A 25,672-nucleotide genomic window follows, 5' to 3' on the forward strand; every position below is an offset into this window, starting at 1 on the left:
TTCATCCTGAGGAAAAAGAAGTATGGTACAGGGAGTTTGAGGCAACCATGACTGACGAGGGAAGTTAAGGATAGCATAGGTGAACTGGTCATGCTCCTTCTCTAGGTAGTACATCTATGTATAGATAAAGAGCATTTTCTTGAACACTTCTAACAAATTCCGCACTATCCAAACCCTTAACACTATGACAGTCCCAGTCTATGATTGGAAAGTTAAAATCCTCTACGACTACAACCCTATCATTCCTACATGTATCTGAGATGTCTCTACATACTGGCTCCTCAGTTTCCCACTGACTATTGGGAGCCTATAGTACAACTCCATCAAGATGATCATCCACTTCTTCTTTCTGAGTTCCACCCATAGGTGTTTTGGGGCAAAATCTTGTTAGAGGAAAGGATGGGTATGGATTTGTGAGGTGACAGCCCATTCAATCACTTTGACAAAGAAATGAAGGTTGGAGGTGTGGTGATAGTTTTCAAGGACAGACAAGTCATGATTCATGGAAGGGAGTGGTCATTGTCCAGTTTGTATTAATTGCTTATAAATAGTACCTTCTAGTGCATAAAAATTTGATTTCCCAAAGCACAAACATTGCCCTTGTTTATACATAAAACAGACAAGACTGCAAAACTGACTATAAATGCACATTAAAACAATTTATGAAGCCATTTGGCCAGACTCACTGGTCCTGTGTGCTGGGTACTCCAAACGCTTGTGTCATCACTGCTCGTACTCAAGCTATCATCACCATAGACACAGTAACCAAGCTGGACAGCATTCAAATGGTTTGTCTTCCCTTCATCCTCCATTTCTTCAAGTTGCTGCCGTCGTAAACTAGCCAGCATTCTTGCTTCATCAGATTCACTCATATCCTTTGGCTGATAGTTCAACCAGTTATATTCCTAATGAGGAACAATAGTAATGACCATATGGCTACAATACTACTTGTCTTCACCACAACTCATCACCAAAAGAATGTAGCTGTCATAGGTTTGTGAATATAGTCATCCTTCATTCAAGAACATTGTTCACATATTTCTTGTTAGTGGTGCTATGCATCACGCACAGTGAGATTTTTTCTGATACATTTTCCCAAATATTTAAAAACAGTTCAGATCAATTGAACACTAGATGCATGCATTTATATTCTGAAGCATATTGGTGGTGAATTCAAATTTACATTTTCTCATTGTGAATTCTCAACTGATAAACCTGTCTCTTCAGGTGCAAACAATAACTGACATACCAACGTTTCACTGCCTATCAGCAGTAGCTGCTGATCAGACATCAAAAACAGCCTTTTGTTGACTGATTCTTTCAGGTAAGCTTTCAAAAAAATAGGCAATATCAGTTAAAATAAAGTTGGAATCTCTTGGTATAAACTCTGAGAAGCTCACCTAAATTAATCTACAAAATAAAAATTGTCTCTCCTTTTGGTTATGGGAAAAATTCATTTTTCAAAAATATCCTCTCTGACTGTAATCATGTGCTGGGATCTTTCTGCTTTTGAGTAGTGCTGAACATCCACCTTATCAAATCCCTTTACAGTGAATACAGGAATTGTTAGTATTGCTTTATCAATGCATCAAAATAAATTGTTTAGATTCATATATTGAGCCCATGTATCTTCTCCTTACCCCTCAAAATAAGTTGAGAGACTTCCTGTCTCAACATGCCTTCTCTTCTTGATATCTTGGCTGCATTCAGGAATTTGTCTAGAGGTGTGGGAAATTGTAATTTTAAAACTGCATCTCACATCACTGTGGCATGTTGAAAAAGAAAAATGCAGCACTTTATATCAATTTACTTTTCTGTTTCCATTTCCTCCTATGGTACGACATTTAACCCTTTCTCAATTCTGCTTTGATATTGATGTTTTTCCAAGGTATGCAAGTGCAGTGTTGACTGAGTCACCAAACTTTCAAAAATTTTTAAATTCTGAAAATATCTTGGAGGATTGGTAAACTGCCAGATGTCAACCAATGTAACAAGGAAGGAGACAAAAATCTGGTAACCATAGGTTAATTACCTTCACATCTGTGACTGGGAAAATGTTAGAGTCAAATATAAAGGATGTAATTGCAAAGCATTTAAAAATACATAATTTGATCAAGTAGAGTCAGCTTGGCTTCAGGATAGGAAAATCATGCCTGATAAATTATTTATCAGAATTGCCTGAGTTGGTAACAAGCAGGATAAATAAAGGGGAAGCAATAGACATTTTTGGATTTTCAGAAGGTGTTTAATGGTGTACAAAGTTAAAAATCACACAACAACAGGTTATAGTCCAACAGGTTTATATGGAAGCACTAGCTTTCAAAATGCTGCTCCTTCATCAGATGGAGTATAAGATCATGAGGCACAGAATTTATAGCAAAAGTTTACAGTATGATGCAACTGAAATTATATATTGAAAAAGACCTGGATTGTTTGTTAAGTCTCTCATCTTTTAGAATGACCATGTTGGTTTCAGTTCTTTCATATGCCAATCCCAGAAATTTTTTAAAGTTTCATTCTCAAGTGAAATTTAACAATATGTGCTATTTCAGCTCAGATAATGCATTGAAGGTGTGGGGTGCTCTGTATGAGGCTGTCTGTGCACCAATGTTCAGACTGATTCTATTTCTATAAAAGGGATTTACAGAATCTTACATGGATTCATGCATTTTTTGAGCAAACTAAAATCTAATTTTGCAAGTACAAATAGATCCCACAAACTTATACATGTGTGTGTGCATGTGGGTATATGTGTGTGTGGGAGGGTGTGAATGTCTGTGAGAGAGTGCGTGTATATGTATGTGTGTGAGTGTGAAGGGGTATAAATCTGTAAGAGTGTGTGTGTGTGTGTGTGTGTGCGCGCGTCATGTGTGTATGTGTGTGATTTGAGAGAGAGAGAGTGAGTGAGTCTGTAGTGCAGTGGGTTCACCTGTTGTGTGACATGAACCCAAGGTCCCGGTTGAGGCCGTCCCCATGGGTACCAAACTTGGCTATCAGCCTCTGCTCGGCCACTTTGCGTTGTTGTCTGTCCCGAAGTCAGCCTTGGAGGATGGTCACCCGAAGGTCACCAGAAGGTCCAAGGTCGAAAATCCCGGACCACTGAAGTGTTCTCTGACAGGGAGGGAACATTTCTGGCTGGGGATTGTTGTGCCAATGTAGCCTCTGTTTGGTCTCACCAACGTACCATGCCTCAAGGCAGCCTTGCCTGCAGCGTATGAGATAGACACCATTGGCCACTGTGTACATGGTGGGTGGTGACCCCACATTTAATGATGGCATTCATGTCAATACTTGACATGTCTTGCAGCACCTGCCATGACAGGTTTGTATGGTGTCCTGAAAGCCAGACAGTTCATTGCGAACAATGATCTGCTTGAGGTTTGGTGGTTGTTTAAAAATGAGAAGTGGAGGCATGGGGAAGGTCTTGACGAGGTATTCATCCTCATTGATAATGTGTTGCAGGCTGTGAATAACTTAGCATAGTTTTTCAGCTCCTGGGAAGTACTGGACAACGAAGGGTACCCTGTCTGTTGCAGCTCGTGTCTATCTCCTGAGGGGATCATTATGGTTTCTTGCTGTGGCACGTCAGAGTTGTGGTCAATGAGTTGAGTATTACACCCCATTCTTATTAGGGCATCCTTGAGTACTTCCAAGTGCCCATCACGTTCCTCCTCATCTAAACAGATTCAGTGTATGTGTAGGGCTGTTAGGTTACTTAAGTTAAGAGCCCTTGATATAGGAGGTAGTAGTTTAATGTTGACAAGGGATTGCTTAAGAAATAGAAGGTAGAGAGTTGATGTAAAGGAGACATTTTTAGAAGGGCTACCTGTAACTAGTGGAGTACCACAGGGATCAGTGATACAGCCATAATTATTTACAATATATATTAATAACTTAGATGAGTTAAGTAAATGTACGACTATCATATTTGAGTCTGCAGGGAGACCGCAAAAAGCTACAACACAGAGGGATTGGGAGTCCTCATGCCAAATTCACAAAAAGCTGGCATACAAGTTCAGCAGGAAATACAGAAGGCGAATAAAATGTTGGCCTTTATTCCAAAGGGAATGGAGTAAAAAAGAAAGTGAGGCTTTGCTAAAACTATGTAAGTTACTAGTTAGACCACTGCTGGAATACTGTGAAAGGTTTTGGGGTCCTTTATCTAACAAAAGACATGTAGGCATTGGAGACAGTCCAAAAAAGGTACACAGGGCTGATCGCAGATATAGAGGGACTTTGTTATAAGGAAAAGTTCAGGAGGTTAGCCTGTGCTCATTGGGGTTAGAAGGAGAGGAGACCTTAGAATCATAGAGTCATAGAGATGTACAGCAAGGAAACAGACCCTTCAGTCCAACCTGTTCCTGCTGACCAGATATCCAACCCAATCTAGTCCCACCTGCCAGCACCCGGCCCATATCCCTCCAAACTCTGCCTATTCATATACCCATCCAAACGCCGTTTAAATGTTGCAATTGTACAAGCCTCCACCACTTCCTCTGGCAGCTCATTCCATAGATTTACAAAATTATGAGGGGCATGGATTGGATAAATAGACAAAGTCTTTTCTCTGGGTGAGAGAATCCAGAACTAGAGGGCATATTGAAACAGATTAGGTCTAGAGGACATGATAGGGTAGATGAGGAAAGATTATTTTAAATTATGGGAGATTCTAGGACTGGAGGGCATAATCTCAGAATAACAGGGTCACCCATTTACGACAGAACTGAGGAGGGATTTTTTTTCTCAGAGGATAGTGAATCTGTGGAATTCTTTACTGCAGAATGCCGTAGAGACTGGGTCATTAAGTATATTCAAAGTGAAACAGACAGATTTTTAATCAGTAAGGGAATCAAGGGTTATGGGGAAATGACATGCATGCGGAATTGAGGTTTTTCAGATTAGCCATGATTTCATTGAATGGCAGAGCAAACTCTATGAACCTACTTCTGCTCCTACATCTTATGGCCTTCTACTGAAATTTAGCAGGAAGTGCCTCTCACACAGTCACAGCAGCCTTTCAACTACTTTATTAAAATACAGATCTTGTTTCACAGGTAAGCCTGGACATGATTCAGAATTGTATCCACTCAAATGTGTATAATGAGAAATCATTGAAGTCTAGATAAATAGTCAGCCATGCCAACTACATTTTTAAGGGTCTTCTTTAAGGGTCTCAATTGTTCTGTAATCATCTCCCAGTCATATTTGAATTCAAATATTTTCATAGGCATTGTAACTTGTTCCAGTACAAATTTATTTTTGTAAGTACTAATTTTTAGAACTTTCAATTATTCTTTCAACCTTCCAACTTCTTTCGACCTTCCAACTATTTTATGATTTTATTTTATGATAATTTTTAACTGTCCTTCATTTATTTAAACAGAAGTCAGTATCTATCTGACTGAAATAAAGTTTGGATGAGAAAAATCCCTTTAATTTAATATTGACAAAAACAAAACTGTTTCCTAGCTCTTGATATCAGCATGTGTTGCCAGCTATGCCTCCGTCAGAATTCTGATTACAACTTAGTCATGATCTGTGGGACACTTGACCCCAAAAAAGTTTCTGCTCCCACACCTTTTGTTACATTCATCATCCACAAACTAGAAATTTATTCAGAAAACTGTGGGGTGGTTAAGAAGGTGTATAGCACACTTGCCTTCATTTCTCAGACCTTTAGGAGTTGGGACATCATGTTGAGGTTGTACAGGTTGATGAAGCCTCTTCTGGAATACTGTGTCCAGTTCTGGATGCCAAGTTATAGGAAGGATATTATTAAGCTGGAGAGGGTTCAGATAAGATTTACCAGGATGTTGCTGGGAATGGAGGGTTTGAGGTAGTAGAGAGGCTGGATAGGCTGGAACATTTTTTACTGGAGTGTAGGCGGTTGAGGGGTGAACTTATAGAGGCTTACAAAATCATGAGGGTTATAGGTAAGGTGAATGGCATGTGTCTTTTCCCTAGGATGAGGGATTTAAAGACTAGTGAATGCATTTTTAAGGTGAGAGGAGAAAGATTTTAAAAATGCATAAGGGGCAACTTTTTCTAATTGAAAGTGGTTTGCATGTGGAATGAATTTTCAAAGGATGTGGGTACAGTTACAATATTTAAAAGGCATTTGGATAAGTGCATGAGGGTTTTGGAGGGATATGAGCCAAGCCAAGGTAGGTGGGACTAGTTTAGTTTGGGATTATGGTCAGCATGGGCTAGTAGGACTAAACAGTCTGTTTCCATGCGATATGACTATGACTTCATTGTCACCTATATGAAGCTCCATTTTCACATCACCCTTGATCTTTCTATGTACCTGTACTGGGAGTTAAATTTCAATACAAAATCATAAATTGCTGGAAAATTTCAGTAGGTCTGGTAGCATCTGAAGTACTTCATCAAATCTCTGCTCAGCCTTCTCTGCTCAAGGAGAGACATTGTCAGACCTGCGGAGATTTTCCAGCAATTTCTGTTTTTGTTTCTGCTTTCTAGCGTCTGCAGTACTTTCAGTTTTCAACTTCAAGACAACCTCCATCTATAAAAACTTTGACATAACTTCATCTTCTCACTCCATTCCATGTTGTTAGACTTCTCTGACCATCTCACTATTTGTTCCATCATAACTTATAGAGCAGTTCCTGTACCCCCTTTTTCCACTTTAAAATTAGAGGTTAATCGTTCAGTCACTTTGCAAATTCTCAATCTAGATCACTCTGTTTTTGACACATTCTTTGTTGCTTCCACATCCTTCTCTTTGAACATACCCTTGTGTCTCCACCTGTCCCTCCTCAAATATAAAGCCAATTATCTTCATTATTGTCAGGAGCAATTGCTAATTACAAGTCAATGTCATTTAAATTACTTCCATACAGATTTTAAATATATGCTTCCATTGCTCTTACATGAAATGCACTCTCTCAATTTTACTTTTATAATACATCTCTTTTATATTTAGGAATTTTCCAGAACTGCTATTACAAATTCATCAGGAAGAGCTTCTCCTTCCAACTTTAGAATACATGTTTGTTTCAAGTTCACTCTATCAACGTTTACTTCAATTACAATGCACTGATTAGGCACTGTTTAAAAATGAAACATCTGGGTTGTGCATTTAGCTTAACTGCTACTAAAATCAATGCAAGTTAATGTACAACTCAGCACTTTGATATATTTGTGCTGTGTGATGTCAAGTATGTCCTATTGCATTCCAAGATTCACAGCATATAATCGCTGTTACACCTGACTGAACGAGCTGAGTCGATTATCTTTTTGAGTCTCCCCATTTACGGGGCTTCGATAAGAAAATATTTTAATGTATGTCATGTGAAATCTATACAATGTGATAGAGGTTTACAGCTAAGAAAAAGCCTTTTGGGCCATTGAGTCTGTGAGGGTCAAAACAACCATCTACTGATTCTAATCCCATTTTCCAACACTTGTTCCATGGCCTGTATATCTTGGCATCATCCTGGCATGGAAACAAAGAAAATTCTAGGGCAACAGGGCAATAATCAGATTTAAACATCAAATGTTATTCTTGCAGCATAGGTTGAAATATGGAAACCTTGATATTTGTAATAAGGATATATTTCAAAGATACTGCAAGAAGTAGCCAGTTTTCAATTCCAAATTCCAATAAAGAGTGACCACAAATCTTTCTGAGATTAATCAATGAAGTATAATTTAAAATTATAAATTAAAGTCAAAGATTAAATAAGGAGCCAATGGAACTAAGGGGAGGCAATGACTTATTGAGAAGACTATTAATCCAAAAACTCATGTAAGTTCTGGGGAATCTCAGTTGAATCCCAGCATGGAGGATGGTGGAATTTAAGCTCAATAAAGAATCTGGAATTAAGAGCTCAAATATTGTCAAATGTCAGGAAGAAACTTATCTGGTTCACTCATGTCATTTAGGAAAGGAAATCGGTCATCCTTACTTGGTCTGGCATTCATATTACTCCAGACCCACAGCAATGTGGTGACTCTTAACTGCTCTTTGGGTAAAAAATACTGGCCTAGCCAAAGACACACTTAACTCATGAGTGAATAAAAACAAAATTGCTGAATGATATCCCTCACAAGCCAAGCAATTTCCAAGGTAAAACCAGCAGAATATTACATTTTAAAAAGTGATCAGTTCTGCATGTAATTATTGCATGGAATGCTGACGAACAAACAATAAGTTTCTAAAGGAATTGGTCACCACAATTATGGTTTAAATGCAAAAAAAGTATATTATTGTATTCAACAATTCATTCCTAACACGACAACAATATCCTGCATAATATATGTTATTCTTTTAAAATGTTCTATTGTTTCGATATTAAATGAGCAAAGAATTAAGAATCTGGTCCTGGGAATTTGTGTGAAAATGAAGCATTTTGCATGATTGAATTAAAAGGGAATTAACTTACTTCATTGAATTTCAATTCTTGGTCCTGGTATACTGTTGTCTGGAGTTGATAGTCCTTCTGTCATAAGATATATTTTAAGGTATAACTAGATGAGGCTTAAGGTGTTAGATCATGGCCACATTTGGGACCAAGTTTTCATTAGAAGATGTGTCATGTCTATTGCAAGGTGAATGAATTGTGCTTCACTTAATGTATTTGGAAAAATAATATGATCAAGCTTAGCTCAATAGCATTTGAATCACCTATTGCAACCAAAGGTTTTTGAATCTTATGTCAACAGGCTTAGAAAGAAAACACTTAAAACGAATTCCCATTTTCTCCAGCAATTTCTGTTTTTGTTTCAGATTTTCACCATCCACTTCCCAGTTCTTATGAAAAAAATGACAAAAGATCTTATATTCTACTTTTTTGTTTACCCAAGAGAGAATCATGAACTGAAAAAACAATGGGCAAAAGTAATAATATGTTCAAAGTATGTGAGAAGATTTGTAGCTCGGGTGCTCGTTGTTGTTTCTGTTCGCCGAGCTGGGAATTCGTGTTGCAGACGTTTCGTCCCCTGTCTAGGTGACATCCTCAGTGCTTGGGAGCCTCCTGTGAAGCGCTTCTGTGATCTTTCCTCCGGCATTTGTAGTGGTTTGAATCTGCCACTTCCGGTTGTCAGTTCCAGCTGTCCGTTGCAGTGGTCAGCGGACCCAATATACTGACCACTGTAACGGACAGCTGGATCTGACAACCAGAAGTGGCAGATTCAAACCACTACAAATGCCGGAGGAAAGATCACAGAAGCGCTTCACAGGAGGCTCCCAAGCACTGAGGGTGTCACCTAGACAGGGACGAAACGTCTGCAACACAAATTCCCAGCTCGGCGAACAGAACCACAACAGTAATAATATGTACCAGTCTCATACGTTCTTGCTTCTGATCACACTGCAATCTATTGACTCTTTAGCATTGTCAAAATTGCATTCGTTATGTATATCAGTATCAGACTGGTCACGTAATAATTTGGTTATAATGATATCTATTAGTCTTGTACCTGCCTATTATTGGTCACACTGGATTCAAAATCTTGGATTGTTAAAAAATTTATTCCTTTCATAGATCAGTATCAATACAGGCCCTGGTATGAGGGCAAGTTTGCATAAGGCAGCTTGGCCAATTGCTTGATTGAAACACTTCGGCACCAATAATAGAGCTTTGGCTGATAATTTAAACACAGTTTAAAGACAGAATTCCAGAACTCAGAACCATTTCCTACCTCAATGAATTTATTGAAATTCACTAAATGCTGAGTTCATTTTTACTGAAACATTAATCCTTCTGGTGCTTTACTGGATCCCATATTGTGTAATGCTAGTCACCAAGGTCACCACTCTCTTCTCTTAGACGCTTGGATCAAAATAAGTTGATTTTGGTAATACTCTGCCCATTGAACTGCTCCTGGATGCATTCAGCCTTCATATCGATCTCCTGTCTGGGGTTTTGGTTCATCATTGCTTAATGTAAACTTTGTCCTGTCTATAAGACACTTGCATTCCTCAGTTTAACCTCTGTAACTTAGTCTCCTCTCTATTGGCTCCTCCCTAGTCTTCATATCTATTCCAATCTTTATCATGTCTATGTGACTCAACTTTCTGTCTAATAACAAAGAAGTTTATCTCTATCTTTCCTTTCCTTTCCTTTATTGCTCTTGGATCCTTCTCTCTTCACTTTCATGTTAACTAATCAGTTTCCTTCTATTTTCCCCTATGCAGCACTTTGTTAAACAATCCCCATAATATTCAAATGCCTACCTAAACTTTCACTATTCTTCCACCTCCTTATTTTCCTGCTCCATTCCAGAATCAACTCTCTTTGGACAAGCTCACAGCATCTCTCTGTTTCTCTTGGCTCTCTCCAAAGATTTCATCAATGCATTTGTCTCCACCATTTCATGAGCCTCAAACCTCATTGCATCATGCTACAGCCCTATAACTTTTTCATTCAGCCCCCCTGTTGACTGTCAATCAAAGTAACATCTTCTCAGTTCACTCATTCCTTCTGCAGCAGACTGTGGACTCTGCAGTGGGTCAACAATAACTTGCCCTCCCTCATCTCCCTGCAAAGTAGTTGTGCTTGTAAATAAGTTTTTCACCATTGTGGCCTTGATGTAGTTGATTGGATTGCTATCATGTCCTTGACAGAAATTTAGCTCATGGGTGATGACACTTTCTCTTTTAAAATTCCCTGCTTGGTTATACCACCCACCACACACAGTGCTCAAACACCTCTGGATCTTTACCTTGATTGACAGTTCACTCCTCCAGCAACCTTTCAGGCTTTGAATACCTGACCTGTCTTACTTACCTACTTGAAATATTTTCATTGCGTACTGCCATGCCATGTTTATCAGAGCTATCAAGAATACTTTCTACACTCAACCCTTGCACCAAGTGATTTCCCATTTGCAGTTACTTCAAACTCAACTCAATTTACCCTCTCTATGAGTCCAATGCCCTCTGGTTCTGCTTTAGTCTCTTCCATCATATTCATAACCACCCTATATTGATCTTGCCACTTCACTTTGTCATTCTGCATTCTTAGCCGACAACCAAAATATCCATTAGTCTATTGAAATAACTGCACAACAGGGAAAACACTGCTTAACAGATATTTTGCTCAGATCTATTTCTCAATTATTCAATGCTTACAAACAAGATAAAGAGGTTTCAGAAATTCCAGAGATGGAAGACTTGTTTATGAAGAGAGATTGAGCAGTTTAGGTCTTTACTTGCCAGAATTTAGAAGGATGAAAAGAAATTTAATTGAGGTACATACAATGCTCAAGGACTTTGACAAAGTTGACACAGAACAGATATTTCCTCTTAGGGAACGATCTAGAATGAGAGGTCATAATTCAGGCTAAGGTGTAGCAGATTCAAAACAAAGATGAGGAGAAATTACATCACTCAAATGGTCATGAATCTGTAGAATTCACTATCCCAGAGCATGGTGGATGCTCAGACACCAAATAAATTTAAGGAGGAGATACACAGTATTTTAATTAGTAATAGATTGAAGGGTTATGAGAAGTGGGCAGGAAAGTGGAGTTGAAATGGGAATGAGATTAGCCATGATCATATTGAATAACAGAGCAAGCTTAAGTGGCTGACTTCCCTATTCCTGCTTCTAGTTCTTACATTATGTGTCATATGCTTGCAGTTTCTGTTAGCACTGCTTTAAATTTCTGGATGATTGACATGTTTGTAGAGCTGTAGTAAAAATGAATTTAAAAAAATAAAGTTATACGTGAATAATTTTAATTTTTTTTCTTAGATAACAATTTTATTATAGGATTCTGTTGATTCTGTGCTGAGTATATACATAGTGAATGAGCATGGAAGAGCCATAGATTAGCAAGTAGGGTATTAGGCAACATTGTGCTCATAGAGGGGCGGTGGGTGCAGTGATAGTGAAAGAGATTATGTCGCAATGGAAGGCATTAGGAGTTACGGACGTGAGTGGTGCTTGTAGGACATGAGGGATAATAGAGGTTGCGTATGGGGGATAGATTAGCACACGTTACCTTTTGAACTTACCAATCAAAGGTTCTCTCATCCAGATCACAGTACATGACAGAAGAACATAAAACCATAAAAAATATGAGCAGAAGAGGGCCATCTGGCCCATCCAGCCCGCTCCGTCATTCAATAACATCTTGGGTGATCTTTTTATGGATTCAGCTCCACTTACCCACCCACTCACCATCACCTTTAATTCGTTTACTTCAAAAATGTATCTAACTTTGCCTTAAAAACATTCAATGAGGTAGCCTTATTTGCTTCACTGGGCAGGGAATTCCACAGACTCACAACCCTTTGAGTGAAGAAGTTCTTCCTGAAATGCCACAAACCAGGGTTCCTTGAAAAGCTGGCCTGACTGCATGAAAACTTTGAGGTATGGGGATGCCTATTCCTGCAAAAGGACAGGCCTGGTTGGGAGTGGAGGGTATAGTCTTGCAACCTGCCCCATATCACTCCTTTATCCTGCTTCAAAGAATATTGGACAACTGGGATTGGAGCCTGGATTGGATTCTGATACTATTTTTAAAGGCCCAATCCCATAAAAGTCCAGTCCAATATTGCATTTAACAAACTCTAAACTGAACAGATTCTATTCTCCAGGAATATTAGCATTTCACTATGAATACAAATAAGAATTCAGAACAAGTCACTTTCAGTCACTTTTGAACAGTACTTTGAAATTTAATTTTGCAATTTATGCCTCATATTTGCCTGGCTCCAACAGAGATAGCAGAGCTTTGCTTATAGAGTAGTACAGATATATTCACATTTACTGACTTGGCTTAACAACAGACAATTTCTTCTCCTCCCCTAAAATGCCTGAATCAGAATGCTCAAAATAAAAAGAAGCTAAACCAAAATGTGCTCACTAAATTCAACTCCCAGTCATCTTTGTATATATAGAGTTATGACCATGTGTCAGAACATGAATTATTGTGGACATTTTTAACTTGCAACTCCAAAATGTGCTTTCTTTTTAAAATAGAGCTGATACAGCCAAAAGTGGCTGTGGGTATAAATTAAATGGCTTTCTGGAGAGACCCATGGAACTTCACACCTATGAATGCAAAGGGAACTGGAAACAACAGCCTTCAAAGAAGGGAAGAGGCAAGTGAAACAGACTGAACTCTGATCTCTTCTGACTACAAAGGTTAATAAGAATTTGGTGTCCTTCAGCTCAACAAGTCGCCTCATGCAGGTAATGTCCCAAACCACAGACGTTTGGAGAATATACAAGGACAGGGGTTAAAAAGCCTGTTTCAACTCTGCTGGTGTGCACAACTGTGACTGAACAATCTTAAGTATGTCAGCCTGGGTTTAAGTGTTAGCATGCTGTGGCTGTCACAATCAAAGAACTATCACCTTGTTACCCCACGTTGAAGATACAGCTCTCTCTCCTTCTGAGTGCTGCAAACCAGTTAAAAAGGAAACATGTCACAAAAGAACTTTCTCTCACCTTGAGTGCTGGAAATCAATCATGGTCAAAAGAACTACAGAATTTAAACTATTCTGCACAACAAAGGACTGTTCAACTACCACTGTCAATGCTGTCTGTAGTGTCCATTGCAATGGTCACAATGTTCAACGATCTCCTCTTTGCGAACAATTCAAACACTGATTTGTATATCAGTTTTGCTTTTGCTTTTACCATTTTGGATTTATCTTTTATTTCTCATCTGTATATATGTGTGTTGTATTAGTAATTCTTCTTGTAGTTCCACTGAATAAAATCACTTGTTTATTTGGAAACAGTTATTTTTGCACTCCAAGGCTGTTCTAAAGGAGGGAGCAATTTTGGCAGAAGAATGTAATGCCCAGTAGAACCTGATGTTTATTTTTTTAGCTAGATCTGGAGTAGTCAAGCAACAGTAAACTATTACTCTTTGAATTATTATAGCAGAAATGCATCATGAGTAAAATAATTTGAATTCATTGGATATAAGGGATTTCAGGCAATGAACAGGAAACTGTCCAACATAGGACAGAGTGGAACTTTTACTAGGAAAAGGGAATCAAGGATAAAGGTGAAGGTGCACTTAAGAGTATTGCTAACTGTAGAAATATCATGGTAAACAAAGGGTCAAAGGTTAGACAATTAGTATTTGACAATACTGTTGTGAATGATTTGTGGGAAAATCCTCCCAAAGGGCAGGTACAGAGGGTGGAGAGGTGCAAGGTGGAGTAAAGGATTGAGCACAACATTCAGGCCAATCTCCAATACTGAAGAGCTACATTATTGGATATGTCAATGTCCTGTCTGCTTTCTAAAGTACAGAGTGTTTTGATATAATGTGATAGTTCTGTTCCCATGTGATTCTGCATTAAAAGAAAGTCATGTAATAGCAGCACCATTTAAAGCAATGGAACCGGAATTGCACTGTAGTCAATACAGGTAAGGAAAGTTCATTCTACAAATAATGGTCTAAATTCTTCATTCGCATTATAGCCAATTTGCGTTGAAGAAACATGTGTTATAACAGAACCAACAATAAAACATAAACATTCCATGGCATTTTCTTGAAGAAGAGCAATGAAGTTTTCCTTGAGAGTCCTGATCAATATTTGATCCTCAAATGACATCAGAAAAACAAGCGTTTGGTCAGTGGTATATTGTTTCTTGCAGGGGCTTGTTGGGTTTCCACATTTCCTACAATTCTAAAAGCACTTGATTGGTGAAAAACACTTTGGCTAGTCTTGAAGTCAGAGGAAGCTCCCATATGAAATGCATGTTTTTTTTTAGGATTAACAGTTAAGCCATGAAGAGACCCTTCCCTTGCAATGTTTTTCACATAAAGTGCAATAATCTTTCATTAATGTAGAAAAGATTCTGATCTGTGGAAATGAATTTACTTGCCAAATTCCAATGATCAAACAAATGAAGGCTGAACTTAAAAATGCTTATTTTTAGTTTTAATTCATGTTTCTTTTTTATATCTCTTCTCTCTTCCTATTCAGTGAATTCAAAATGTCTTTATTTTCTCTTGTCCTCCTTAGTTATGTTGAGATGATTCCAAGAATTTGCTATAATAAAAAAACTTGCAACACTAATAATATTACAATGATTTTTCATAAGGAATAGAGAGTCTATTTTATTTACAGCAATTAAAATTGAGGTCACACCATAATTATTGCTAGAGTTTCTTGGTACTCCAGATAGTATATCTTAGTGTTCACTTTTTCTGTTACCTATGGCTCAGAAATTAAATTTCTGCTATTTACCGAGACAAATTGTTCATAAACCAATTAGAATTGTAATTTGCATTTAATTTTCATGCCTCGCCCAACAGAAATAATTATCGAAGACAGTTACAAATATGTTCCTTAAACAGCTCATTTATAATCCAGTACAATAAAACACTAATTGCAAATATTTTGGAAAGTTTACAGTTGCTTGACTACTCTAAACTTTTGGCTCATATTTTTCATTTGTATTTCATGACTGAGAGAAACAAACGCAAGGGACAAGTGCCAGATCAATAGTCAAAACAGATAGATTCAGAGATGGAGATATGCAAGAACACACAGATTTTATGCATTAATCTTTTCACCTTGCTTCTGCCATTTTATTCTGATAAACACAATATAGAAACATTGCAGAGCAGTAAGTAAGTTCAGCTTACTCTTCCCTCAAATTCATGAGTAAAGACTCAATTTGACCTGTTTACTTTGAATGTGCCAATGTAGTTCCTACACCAGTTGGATTTCAAATGATGTTTAACACAAGTGGGGAAGTTGCTTTTAAATGATAGCTTGTGACTGAGATCACTGCATTGTCCTTATATTTCGTCTTTAGAAAACAGAATGCCTCCCTACATCTGCCATGAAAGCTAACATTTTCCTTTTGATGACATTTTAGCAATTTGTCCAATGGGCATACATTGACTTTCTCGCTACTATCTTCAAATCTCAACTACCTACAATATCAAATTCACGAACAATATTTGAGGGGTTTCACTAATTCTTTATCACTACCATTTTTGAGTTGATCTTTTATAGATCTATTTTATTCTGAACATCTTATTTGCCTTTTCTCACAAGCATTCATAAAAATAATCGAATGTAATGTCACAACTACATATGGTATTAGGTTATGATGGATCTATGATTCACAGCTGTGCATCATTGGAAGTCAAGTTCATCAGAAGGTCAGTAACAGCAATTTGCAATTAATTACAGTAAAGACCATTTGAATTGACTGAGAAAAATAACTTTAAAAAACCAAGAATATTATAAACAAGTATTAGATTCTAAAAATAAATTGATATTCCAAAGGACTTTTCCTATAATAAACCTTAAAGTCTATCAATCTTCCTTTTAAATTTAAATTGATTTTGAAAATAGGAAAACAACAAAGAAAATAAATTAGTATTTAGTTCTGGGTGAGACTTCCAAATCAGACCCCCAGTGCTGTTTTCACGAAGATGGAGGGCCTCTGTTAGCCCACACAAAAAATCAGGCTGCAGATTTTGAGGAAAGAATATCACAAAGTAGTTAGGCATCATTATTTTATTCCCGCTGACTGAGTTCAAAAATGAGCCAGATTGATGGTATGAAAATATCCTATTAGCTTGCTGCTTATATAAGATGCTAAAAGCATTTCCTATTTCCCAGCATGCACTAGCACAAAATATTCAAAAGGATATACTATTTATTTCATTAAAATTCCCATTGTGAATCAATTCAGACATCAAGGAATAAAACTAAATGATTTTTAAATCAGGAAAAAACAACTTACACAGGTCTCCGTGGTTAGTCTTGGATCTTTCTTTGGGATTTCTTTTAAGGATTTTTTAACCATGGATGCTCTGGATGGGTTAGCTTGACCATCTTTCACTTTTATGATGCTTGGTGTAGAATCTGGAGCATCTACTCTGGTGGGAGATCTGCTTAGGACTGGAGAGATATTGATGTGAATCTTTTCCTTGTCCATTTTGGTCAGTGTAAGAAAAGGAGTTTCTTCTAAGGTTTGTTCTCCTGAAGCAGTTCTTATTGTTCTTTCAGAGGCAACTGACATTGAACTATGGGATGTATGGTAGATAAATGAGGCTTCCGAACTAATGGAACTTGTCCTGGTATCCACAGGTCGTTTGGTAATGTGATTCAGCATATCATCCTTAGGTTTAAAAATAAATTTATTACAAATTTAGATCAAAAATGAAAATTACTCACAAGTTAAAGAAGTAATCATTATACAACTTAATAATTAATATTATATTGCTTCTTGTTCTGTATGCATGTAATGGCTTCCTTCACTCAGATACTAGCTCCTCACTTTTACATCTGCCACTGTAACCCCCTTCTTAAAGACATGTTACTCCTCTGCCTTAAAATATTGCTGTACAATGTAAATAACCTTTTTTTCCTGTGCAAAGTCATTGAATCTCCTATATTCTTATAATCTTCCCCACAACCCCAATTAGGTTTCCACCTCTAGTGCAGCAGTGACATTCTTTGTTAGCCTATGTATTTCCATTTTGGTTCTCTTGCCCTCTCTGTGACTAATACAATTACCCATCCTCCTCCAACACATTGTTTTATTGTCTGAATCATCATAACTATCCTCCAGCAATGTCTTCATTTTTCTCTACACATAATATTTGTTACCTCTTCAGGAATATAGTCATGTCCTGCTCTTATTTCATATCTAAATCCTTCCCCTCGTTGGCTTTATCCAAAGATGATGTGAGGTGGATAGGCCATATGTCCCAAATACTGACCAATTGTATCAAACAGCTTCTCCCTTAAACACGTGAGGTACTACAGAACAACCTTGATTATCCAAATGAGAGGGGATGGGTATCTATTGTTTAGATAACTGATTGTTTGGATAACTGATTGTTCGGATAACATTTTTAGTGGATCTTGAGATCTTGTTCAGATAATCTGAAATTCAGATAACTGATGTTCAGATAACCAAAGTTGTTCTGTGGTTGTATTCAACTAAAACATGCATTCAAAATGCAAAGTGCAACATAAGATGTGATTCTGTGATTGGACAATCATTCCTAAGTAACCTCGGATTTGCAAAGGAATTAGCTGACAACCAATTTAGGATTGTCAGTTGCATTCATTGCATGGTACTCTTGCATATGCTGGAAGGTACCCATGCTTAAGCACTCTTTGCAGGCAGAAAGAACTTGTACACATACACCGCCCGGACTAACTCAATAGCACATGAAACAGTTCTCAGTGGTTCATTTCTCAGTGGAATGCCTTGATCAATCACAGTCAACTTTCCTGGTTTAAGATTTAGGCAAAGCTTAGTATTTAACTGACAGTCATTATCAAATAGATGCATTCTCCTTAGTAATGTCTCTACTAATCAGAGGTCACCTGCCAACAAATGAGCACTCTCCTCTCATTCAGTGTAAATGTTGTTTTCCCTTCACATTGGCATTTTTGTGATTCATCCTGATGAGTGCAATATGAAAAGTTTTGCTGTACAGGAAGTCCCCAGTTACGAACAAGTTAAAAAATAATTTTTAAAAATGAGAAGCTGGAGGTTGGTTCATAAGTATAGGACATTCATAAGTCAGGTGTTCGTAACCTGGGGACTTCCCAAAATGTTCCTTCTGTTAGCAAAAGACATTTAAATAGCATTATTATTTGAATGCAAAACAAGGCATTTTGCTTGCCAGCTTCCTACAATGTATTTTATCCTATGGATTTAATTTATGGAAATTTCAACAGAATTAGCTTTAGCTGGACAGAAATATTCAGCTGTTTAATGTATAAAATTACTTTTTGTAATTTATCTAATGACTTTTATGTGTTATCTGCCTGGTGCTTGGGTTCGGGATATCGTATCTGGGCTGTAGAGGAACTTGGAGTGGGAGGAGAGGGAAAGATCCAGTGGCCGTGGTCCACAGAGGTACCAATGACATAGATAAAACTAGGGCAGAGGTTCTGCGAAAGGAGTATGAACAGTTAGGTACTAAATTAAAAAACAGCACCAAAAAGGTAATAATCTCCGGATTACTACCGGAACCGTGAGCTAATGGCACAGGGTCAATAAGATTAAGCAGGTAAATGCATGGCTCAAAGATTGGTGTGAGAGAAATGGGTTTGAATTGATGGGACATTGGCACAAGTACTGGGGAAGATGGGATCTATTCCAGTGGCTTGTTCTTCATCTGAACCATGCTGGGACCAGATTCTGAGCAAATTACATAACTAGGGCGGAAGACCAGGCTTTGAACTAAAGTGGGGGGGGGGGGCTTACGTTTAGGGGAAATTAAAAAACCCGAAAGGAGGAGGAAAGAGTGCAGAACTCAGGAGAGGTTATGAAAATCTCCAGGATATACACAAATAAGACAGAGTGTATGGAAAGGGTTAGAAATCAAACTTCAAGCACAGTGCACAAACGAATGACAATGAGAAGAGGGACAGTTAATACAGGGCTGAAAGGTGTTATAACTGAATGCATGCAGTATAAGGAATGAAATAAAGAGCTTGTGGCACAGATCGAAATTGGCAGGTATGATGTGGTGGGCATCACACAGACGTGGCTGCAAAGGGATCAGGATTGGAAGCTGAAAAAGATATGCGGGTGGGTAAAGGTGATGGAGTTGCCTTATTAGTAGGAAATAAAATTAAATTAATAGGAAGAAACGAAGTAGGGTCAGATGGTGAAGAATCGGTGTCTGTAGAATTGAGGAACCACAAAGGCAAATAGACGATAAGTGGAGTTATGTACAGGTCTCTAAATAGTAGTCAGGGGCTGGGGCGTAAGATACACGAGGAGACAGAAAAGATGTGTAGGAAAGGCAAAGTTACAGTGATCTTGGGGGATTTCAATATGCAAGCGGACTGGGAAAATCAGGTTGGTGGTGGACTGCAAGAAAATGTATTTGTGGAATGTCTATGAGATGGTTTTCTGGAGCAGCTTCTGGTAGAGCCCACAAGGGAACAGGCAATACTGGACTTATTGTTGTGCAATGAGAAGAACTTGGTAAGGGAGGTTAAGGTGAAGAAACCCTCTAGAGACAGTGATCAGAATGTAATTGAATTTACTCTGCAATTTGAGAGGGAGAAAATAGAATTAGAGGTAACAGTATTACAGCTAAATAAAGGCAACTACAGAGGCATGACAGAGGAGCTGGGTAGAATTGACTGGGAGAGGTGTCTAGCAGGAAAGACAGTGGAACAGCAGAGGCTCAGTCCAAGGAAAAAAGATGCATAGTACAGGGAGGATGAGGCAACCATGGGTGACTAGGGAAGTCAGGGACAACATAAAAGCAAAAGAGAAAGCATATAATGTGGTGAAGGGCAATGGGAAACCTGAAGATTGGGAAGCTTACAAAGACTAATAGATGGCAATAAAAAAATATAAGGAGGGAGAAGATTACATTTGATGGAAAGCTACGCAGTAACATAAAGGAAGACTGTAAGAGTTTCTTTAGATATATAAAGGGCAAAAGAGAGGCAAAAGTGGACATTGGGCCACTGGAAAATGATGCTAGAAAAACAGTAGTAGGGAACAAGGAAATGGCTGAGGAAATTAATAATGACTTAGCATCAATCTTCACAGGTGGAAGACATGACTGATATCCCAAAAATTCAAAAGAGTGAGGGGTCAGAGCTGACTATGGTGGCTGTCACCAAGGAGAAGGTGCTAGTAAAACTGAATGGCCTGAAGGTGGATAAATCACCTGGACTCTATTCTAGAGTTTGAAGGGAGATAGCTGAAGAGATAGTCAAGCCGTTAGTGGTGATCTTTCAGGAATCGCTAGAATCATGGAGGGTCCCAGAGGACTGAAAATTCGCTAATGTGACACCCCTGTTTAAAAAGGGAGTAAGACAAAAGACGGAAAATTACAAACCAATTAGCCTAACCTTGGTCGTGGATAAGATCCACGGTGGGCGGCACGGTGGCACAGTGGTTAGCACTGCTGCCTCACAGCGCCAGAGATCCGGGTTCAATTCCCGCCTCAGGTGACTAACTGTGTGGAGTTTGCATGTTCTCCCCGTGTCTGCGTGGGTTTCCTCCGGGTGCTCCGGTTTCCTCCCACAGTCCAAAGATGTGCAGGTCAGGTGAATTGGCCATGCTAAATTGCCCGTAGTGTTAGGTAAGGGGTAGATGTAGGGGTATGGGTGGGTTGCGCTTCGGCGGGGCAGTGTGGACTTGTTGGGCCGAAGGGCCTGTTTCCACACTGTAAGTAATCTAATCTAATCTAAAATAATCCAGGAATCCATAGTGAAGGATGACATTTCTGAATTCTTGGAAGTGTATGGTAAAATAGGGCAAAGTCAACATGGTTTCATCAAAGGGATGTCATGCCTGAAACACAAGTAGCATTGAGGAGTTGGGGAGGCTGTAGAAGGATTTGGACAGGTTAGGAGAGTGGGCAAAGAAGTGGCAGATGGAGTACAACCTTGGAAAGTGTGAGGTTATGCACTTTGGTAGGAAGAATAGATGCATGGACTGTTTTCTAAATGGGGAGAAAATTCAGAAGCCTGAAGTGCAAAGAGACTTGGGAATTCTAGTCCAGATTCTCTCAAGGTAAACTTGCAGGTTGAGTCAGTAGGTAGGAATGCAAATGCAATGATGGCATTTATTTTGAGAGGACTTGAATATAAAAGCAGGGATATAATTCTGAGGTTCTATAAGGCTCTTGTCAGACCACATTTGGAGAACTGTGCACAGTTTTGGGCCCCATATCTCAGGAAAGATATACTGGCCCTTCAGCATCTTCAGAGAAGGTTCAAGAGAATGGTCCCAGGAATGAAAGGTTAACATATGAGGAATGTTTGAGCACTCTGGGTTTATACTTGATGGAGTTTAGAGGGATGAGGGGAGATCTAATTGAAACATTCCAAATATTGAATGGCCTGGACAGAGTGGATATTGAGAAGATGTTTCCATTGGTAGGAGACTAGGAGCTGAGGGCACAGCCTTAGAGTAAAAGGAAGACATTCTAGAACAGAGATAGGTAGCAACTTCTTCAGTCAGAGAGTGGTGAATCTATGGAATTCATTGCCAAAGAAGGCTGTGGAGGCCAGGTCATTCGAGTATATTTAAGACTGAGATATTAGGTTCTTGATTGTCAAGGGGATCAAGGGTTATGGGGAGAAAGCGGGAGTATAGCGGAGCAGACTCGATGGACTGAATGGCCTAACTTATGCTCTTATGTCTTATCGTGTTATGGACAAATACCTAGAGTATAGGTATGGACAATGTGATTATTATGACCTGGGATCTGACTAGGAGGTTGCGCCCAATATGAGCCTCTGGAACCAACAGCCCTGATATTGTCTACTTAACCATCCATTTAGAAAGCTAAAATAGCCTACATACAGAATGATGGAAACAAATACCTAACCCACACAATCTTGAAAAAATTCTGATAGTGACTCCAGCCGCATATTTGGTCACCTCAAGTGATAGATATTAAAGGACTTGGTTATCCTTTGGCCCAATTACTGGTTTGCAAAAATTTGAGGACATGACAGAGATTCACAAGACTAATTTTAATAAGATATGTGTCTTTATATGAACAAGGTAACCCAACCACAATGGAGCAATGTCCAAGCAATATCTCAGATGGGTCATTGATGACAGCAAATATTACACTCCCAGCAAATATACAGGGGTTTAAGAATGTAGGTTTTGTACTTGTTCATGAATTGTGGGCATTGTTAGCTCAGCCAGCATTTATTGCACATTCCCAATTCCCTGCAGATGAGCTGCCTTCTTGAATTCCTACGATCCTTCGAGTTTTATGACTCCCATGGTGCTGCTATGAAGGGAATTCAAATTTCACCATCTGCTATGGTGGGAGTCAAACCCATGTCCTCAGAATATTATCCATGGTGTGGAGGTGACAGTGTTAGACGGGGGTGGCTGTTGATTTCGGTTGATTTAAATAGTGCTTGGGATGGCAAAGGTTTTTTCAGTGTTTCAGAGTTTTTTGGGGCGGAAGAAGTGACTTTGGGGGTTTTGCAAAAGGTGGTTAAGGCCAAGCTGCAAGAATTAGCAGAAAAGCTGGAGCTGGAGCTGGAGCTGCCTCCTTCTGTGAGGAAAGGAGAGATAATTATAGCAATAGCTTGGCACTTAAATTTGCTGGAAACACCATCAGAATCTTTACAAATGGCTAAAATTCAATTGAAAATGAAGCAGCTTGAGCTAGAGGCAAAAGACAAGGGCAACAGAAATGAAACAATTCGAATTATGATTAAAAGTAGGGGAAGAGAAAAAGAATGAATCGCTTTAGCAGAACAAAAAGAAGAGAGAGAAAAGGAGAAAAGCAACGAAAGAAAGAGAGGGAATTTGAACTTCAGAAATTGGCACTCAGACAGGAAAGTCAGCTTATGTGGATAAATGTATGGTTATCCACTTTGGTGGCAAGAACAGGAAGGCAGATTACTACCTAAATGGAATCAATTTAGGTAAAGGGGCAGTACAGAGAGATCTGGGTGTTCTTGTACACCAGTAAGCATGCAGGTACAGCAGGTCGTGAAGAAGGCTAATAGCATGCTGACCTTCATAACAAGAGGGATTGAATATATTGAGGGAAAGAGGTTCTTCTGCAGCTGTACAGGGCCCTGGTGAGACCACACCTGGAGTACTGTGTGCAGTTCTGGTCTCCAAATTTGAGGAAAGACATTCTGACTGTTGAGGGAGTGCAGCGTAGGTTCACGAGGTCAATTCCTGGAATGGCGGGATTATCTTACACTGAAAGACTGGAGCGACTGGGCTTGTATACCCTTGAGTTTAGAAGACTGAGAGGGGATCTGATTGAGACATAAAAGATTATTAAAGGATTGGACACTCTGGAGGCAGGAAACATGTTTCCGCTGATGGGTGAGTGCCGAATCAGAGGACACAGCTTAAAAATACAGAGTAGACCATTTAGGACAGAGATGAGGAGAAACTTCTTCACCCAGAGAGTGGTGGCTGTGTGGAATGCTCTGCCCCAAAGGGCAGTGGAGGCCCAGTCTCTGGATTCATTTAAGAAAGAGTTGGATAGAGCTCTCAAGGATAGTGGAATCAAGTGTTATGGAGATAAAGCAGGAACAGGATACTGATTAAGGATGATCAGCCATGATCATATAGAATGGTGGTGCAGGCTCGAAGGGCAGAATGGCCTACTCCTGCACCTATTGTCTATTGTCTATTAAAAAGATGGAGATGAAGGCTGAAGGCAAGTGAAGAAGAGAGTGAGGATGAGCAAACCCATGGTAGCTAAAGGCCTGGTGAAAAACTGTTTAAATATATTCAAGCGTTGACTACATTTGATAAGAAAGATGTGGAAGCCTTTTTCATCGCATTTGAAAAGGTGGCTAAACAAATGTGGTAACCAGTGACCATGTGGGTTTTGTTGATCCAAACAAAACTTTGTAGGTAAAGCTAGTGAGATATTTGCATCACTATCAGAGGAGGTATCTGGGGAATATGAGGAGGTGAATCTTAAGTGCATTCAAGCTTGTGCCAGAAGCCGACAGATATTTCAAGAATCTAAGAAGGACCCTGGTTAAACCTACATTGAGTTTGAAAGGATCAGTCAAAGTAAATTTGATAGGTGGATAAGGACATTAAAAGTAGATATTATGGCACTCTTAGAGAGATGGTTACTTTGGAGGAGTTCAAAAATAGTGAAGTAGTGAGAACTCATGTGGAAGAGCTGAAAGTTAAAATGGGAAGATTAGCAGCTGAAATGACTGATGATTATGAGTTGGTTCAAAAATCAAAGCTTGGCTTCCAATATCAATTTCAATCCATCAGGGATAGAAATTGGGAAAAAGAGAAATCCTCACGTGGAAAGGGAAAGGTAGATCTCGGTGAAGGTCATAAAGATAAGTTACCACAGGGTAATTAGGAAATACTTGAAGGGAAAGAGAAATCAAAAAGCTCCGGTGTTTTCACTGCAATAAAGTAGGCCATATGAAATCACAGTGTTGGCGGGTTAGGAAAAGCACTGGGAAACCAGAAGTAGGAAAACGGGATAAGCCAGTGAATTTTGTTGGAATGGGAATGGAAAGCACAGTGGAGGCTAGAAAACTGCACCAGAATGTACAAGTTGGTCAGAGGTTGGTTAAGCAGGAAGTGCCAGATCTCCTTAAACCACTTTTCAGTGAAGGTAGAATTTACTCACATAGGCCAAGTGCAGCAGGTAAAGATACAATACTAAGAGATACAGGATCCTCTTAATCTGTGATGTTGAAAGATGAGGAGATATGTACCTCTGAAGGACTACTGCCAGAAAACGTGCTAGTAACAGGAATTCACAGTGAGAGAAGTGCTCAATTATGTAAAGTGAGGTTACAGTGTCGGTGAAAAGTGGAGAGGTTGTGGTAGGAGTACCGGACAAACCCTCAGCTCCAGGAATACCATTTGTCCTTGCTAACGGTATAGCTGGCTCACAGGTAGGCGTGCTGCCCACTGTGGTTGAAAAACCAGTGGAAATTCAGGCAACTGAACAACTGCAGGACGTATATCCTAGGATTTTTCCTGACTGTGTGGTAACAAGGTCACAAAATCACTAGTTGAAACAGGAGAGGTCAAAGAGTACAAATAAGAAAGTTGAAGTGGAATTAGCAGAGATCCTGTTTGATCAGATGGCTGACACAAACCAGGAGCAAATAGATGACACAGCTGACATTTTTAACTGAGCTGACATAAATTAACTGAGTCACAGCAGTAAGATAAAAATTTAAAGCAATTGTAGCAAGAGGCACACATGGAAAAAGAATCCAAATGTA

At 38.9% G+C, this 25,672-nt stretch overlaps 1 protein-coding gene across 4 annotated transcripts in view; it reads right to left on the bottom strand.

Moving 5' to 3' along the window:
- The window catches only part of cfap20dc (CFAP20 domain containing), a 401,364-nt gene that overhangs the window by 89,033 nt on the left and 286,659 nt on the right, over positions 1 to 25,672 (bottom strand). Inside the window, exons 12-13 of one of the 4 annotated variants that reach the window (XM_072582426.1) lie at positions 16,707 to 17,084; positions 687 to 905 (exon numbers count right to left, since the gene is read on the bottom strand). The exons of 1 other annotated variant lie outside the window; for it this stretch is intronic. In XM_072582426.1, the coding sequence (XP_072438527.1) occupies positions 687 to 905; positions 16,707 to 17,084 (597 nt within the window). The remainder of the gene's footprint in view (positions 1 to 686; positions 906 to 16,706; positions 17,085 to 25,672) is intronic. 2 more of the 4 variants (XM_072582428.1, XM_072582427.1) reach the window with 2 other exon arrangements.

This window comes from Chiloscyllium punctatum, chromosome 12 (assembly GCF_047496795.1).
Source record: "Chiloscyllium punctatum isolate Juve2018m chromosome 12, sChiPun1.3, whole genome shotgun sequence".
Lineage (NCBI taxonomy): Eukaryota > Metazoa > Chordata > Chondrichthyes > Orectolobiformes > Hemiscylliidae > Chiloscyllium > Chiloscyllium punctatum.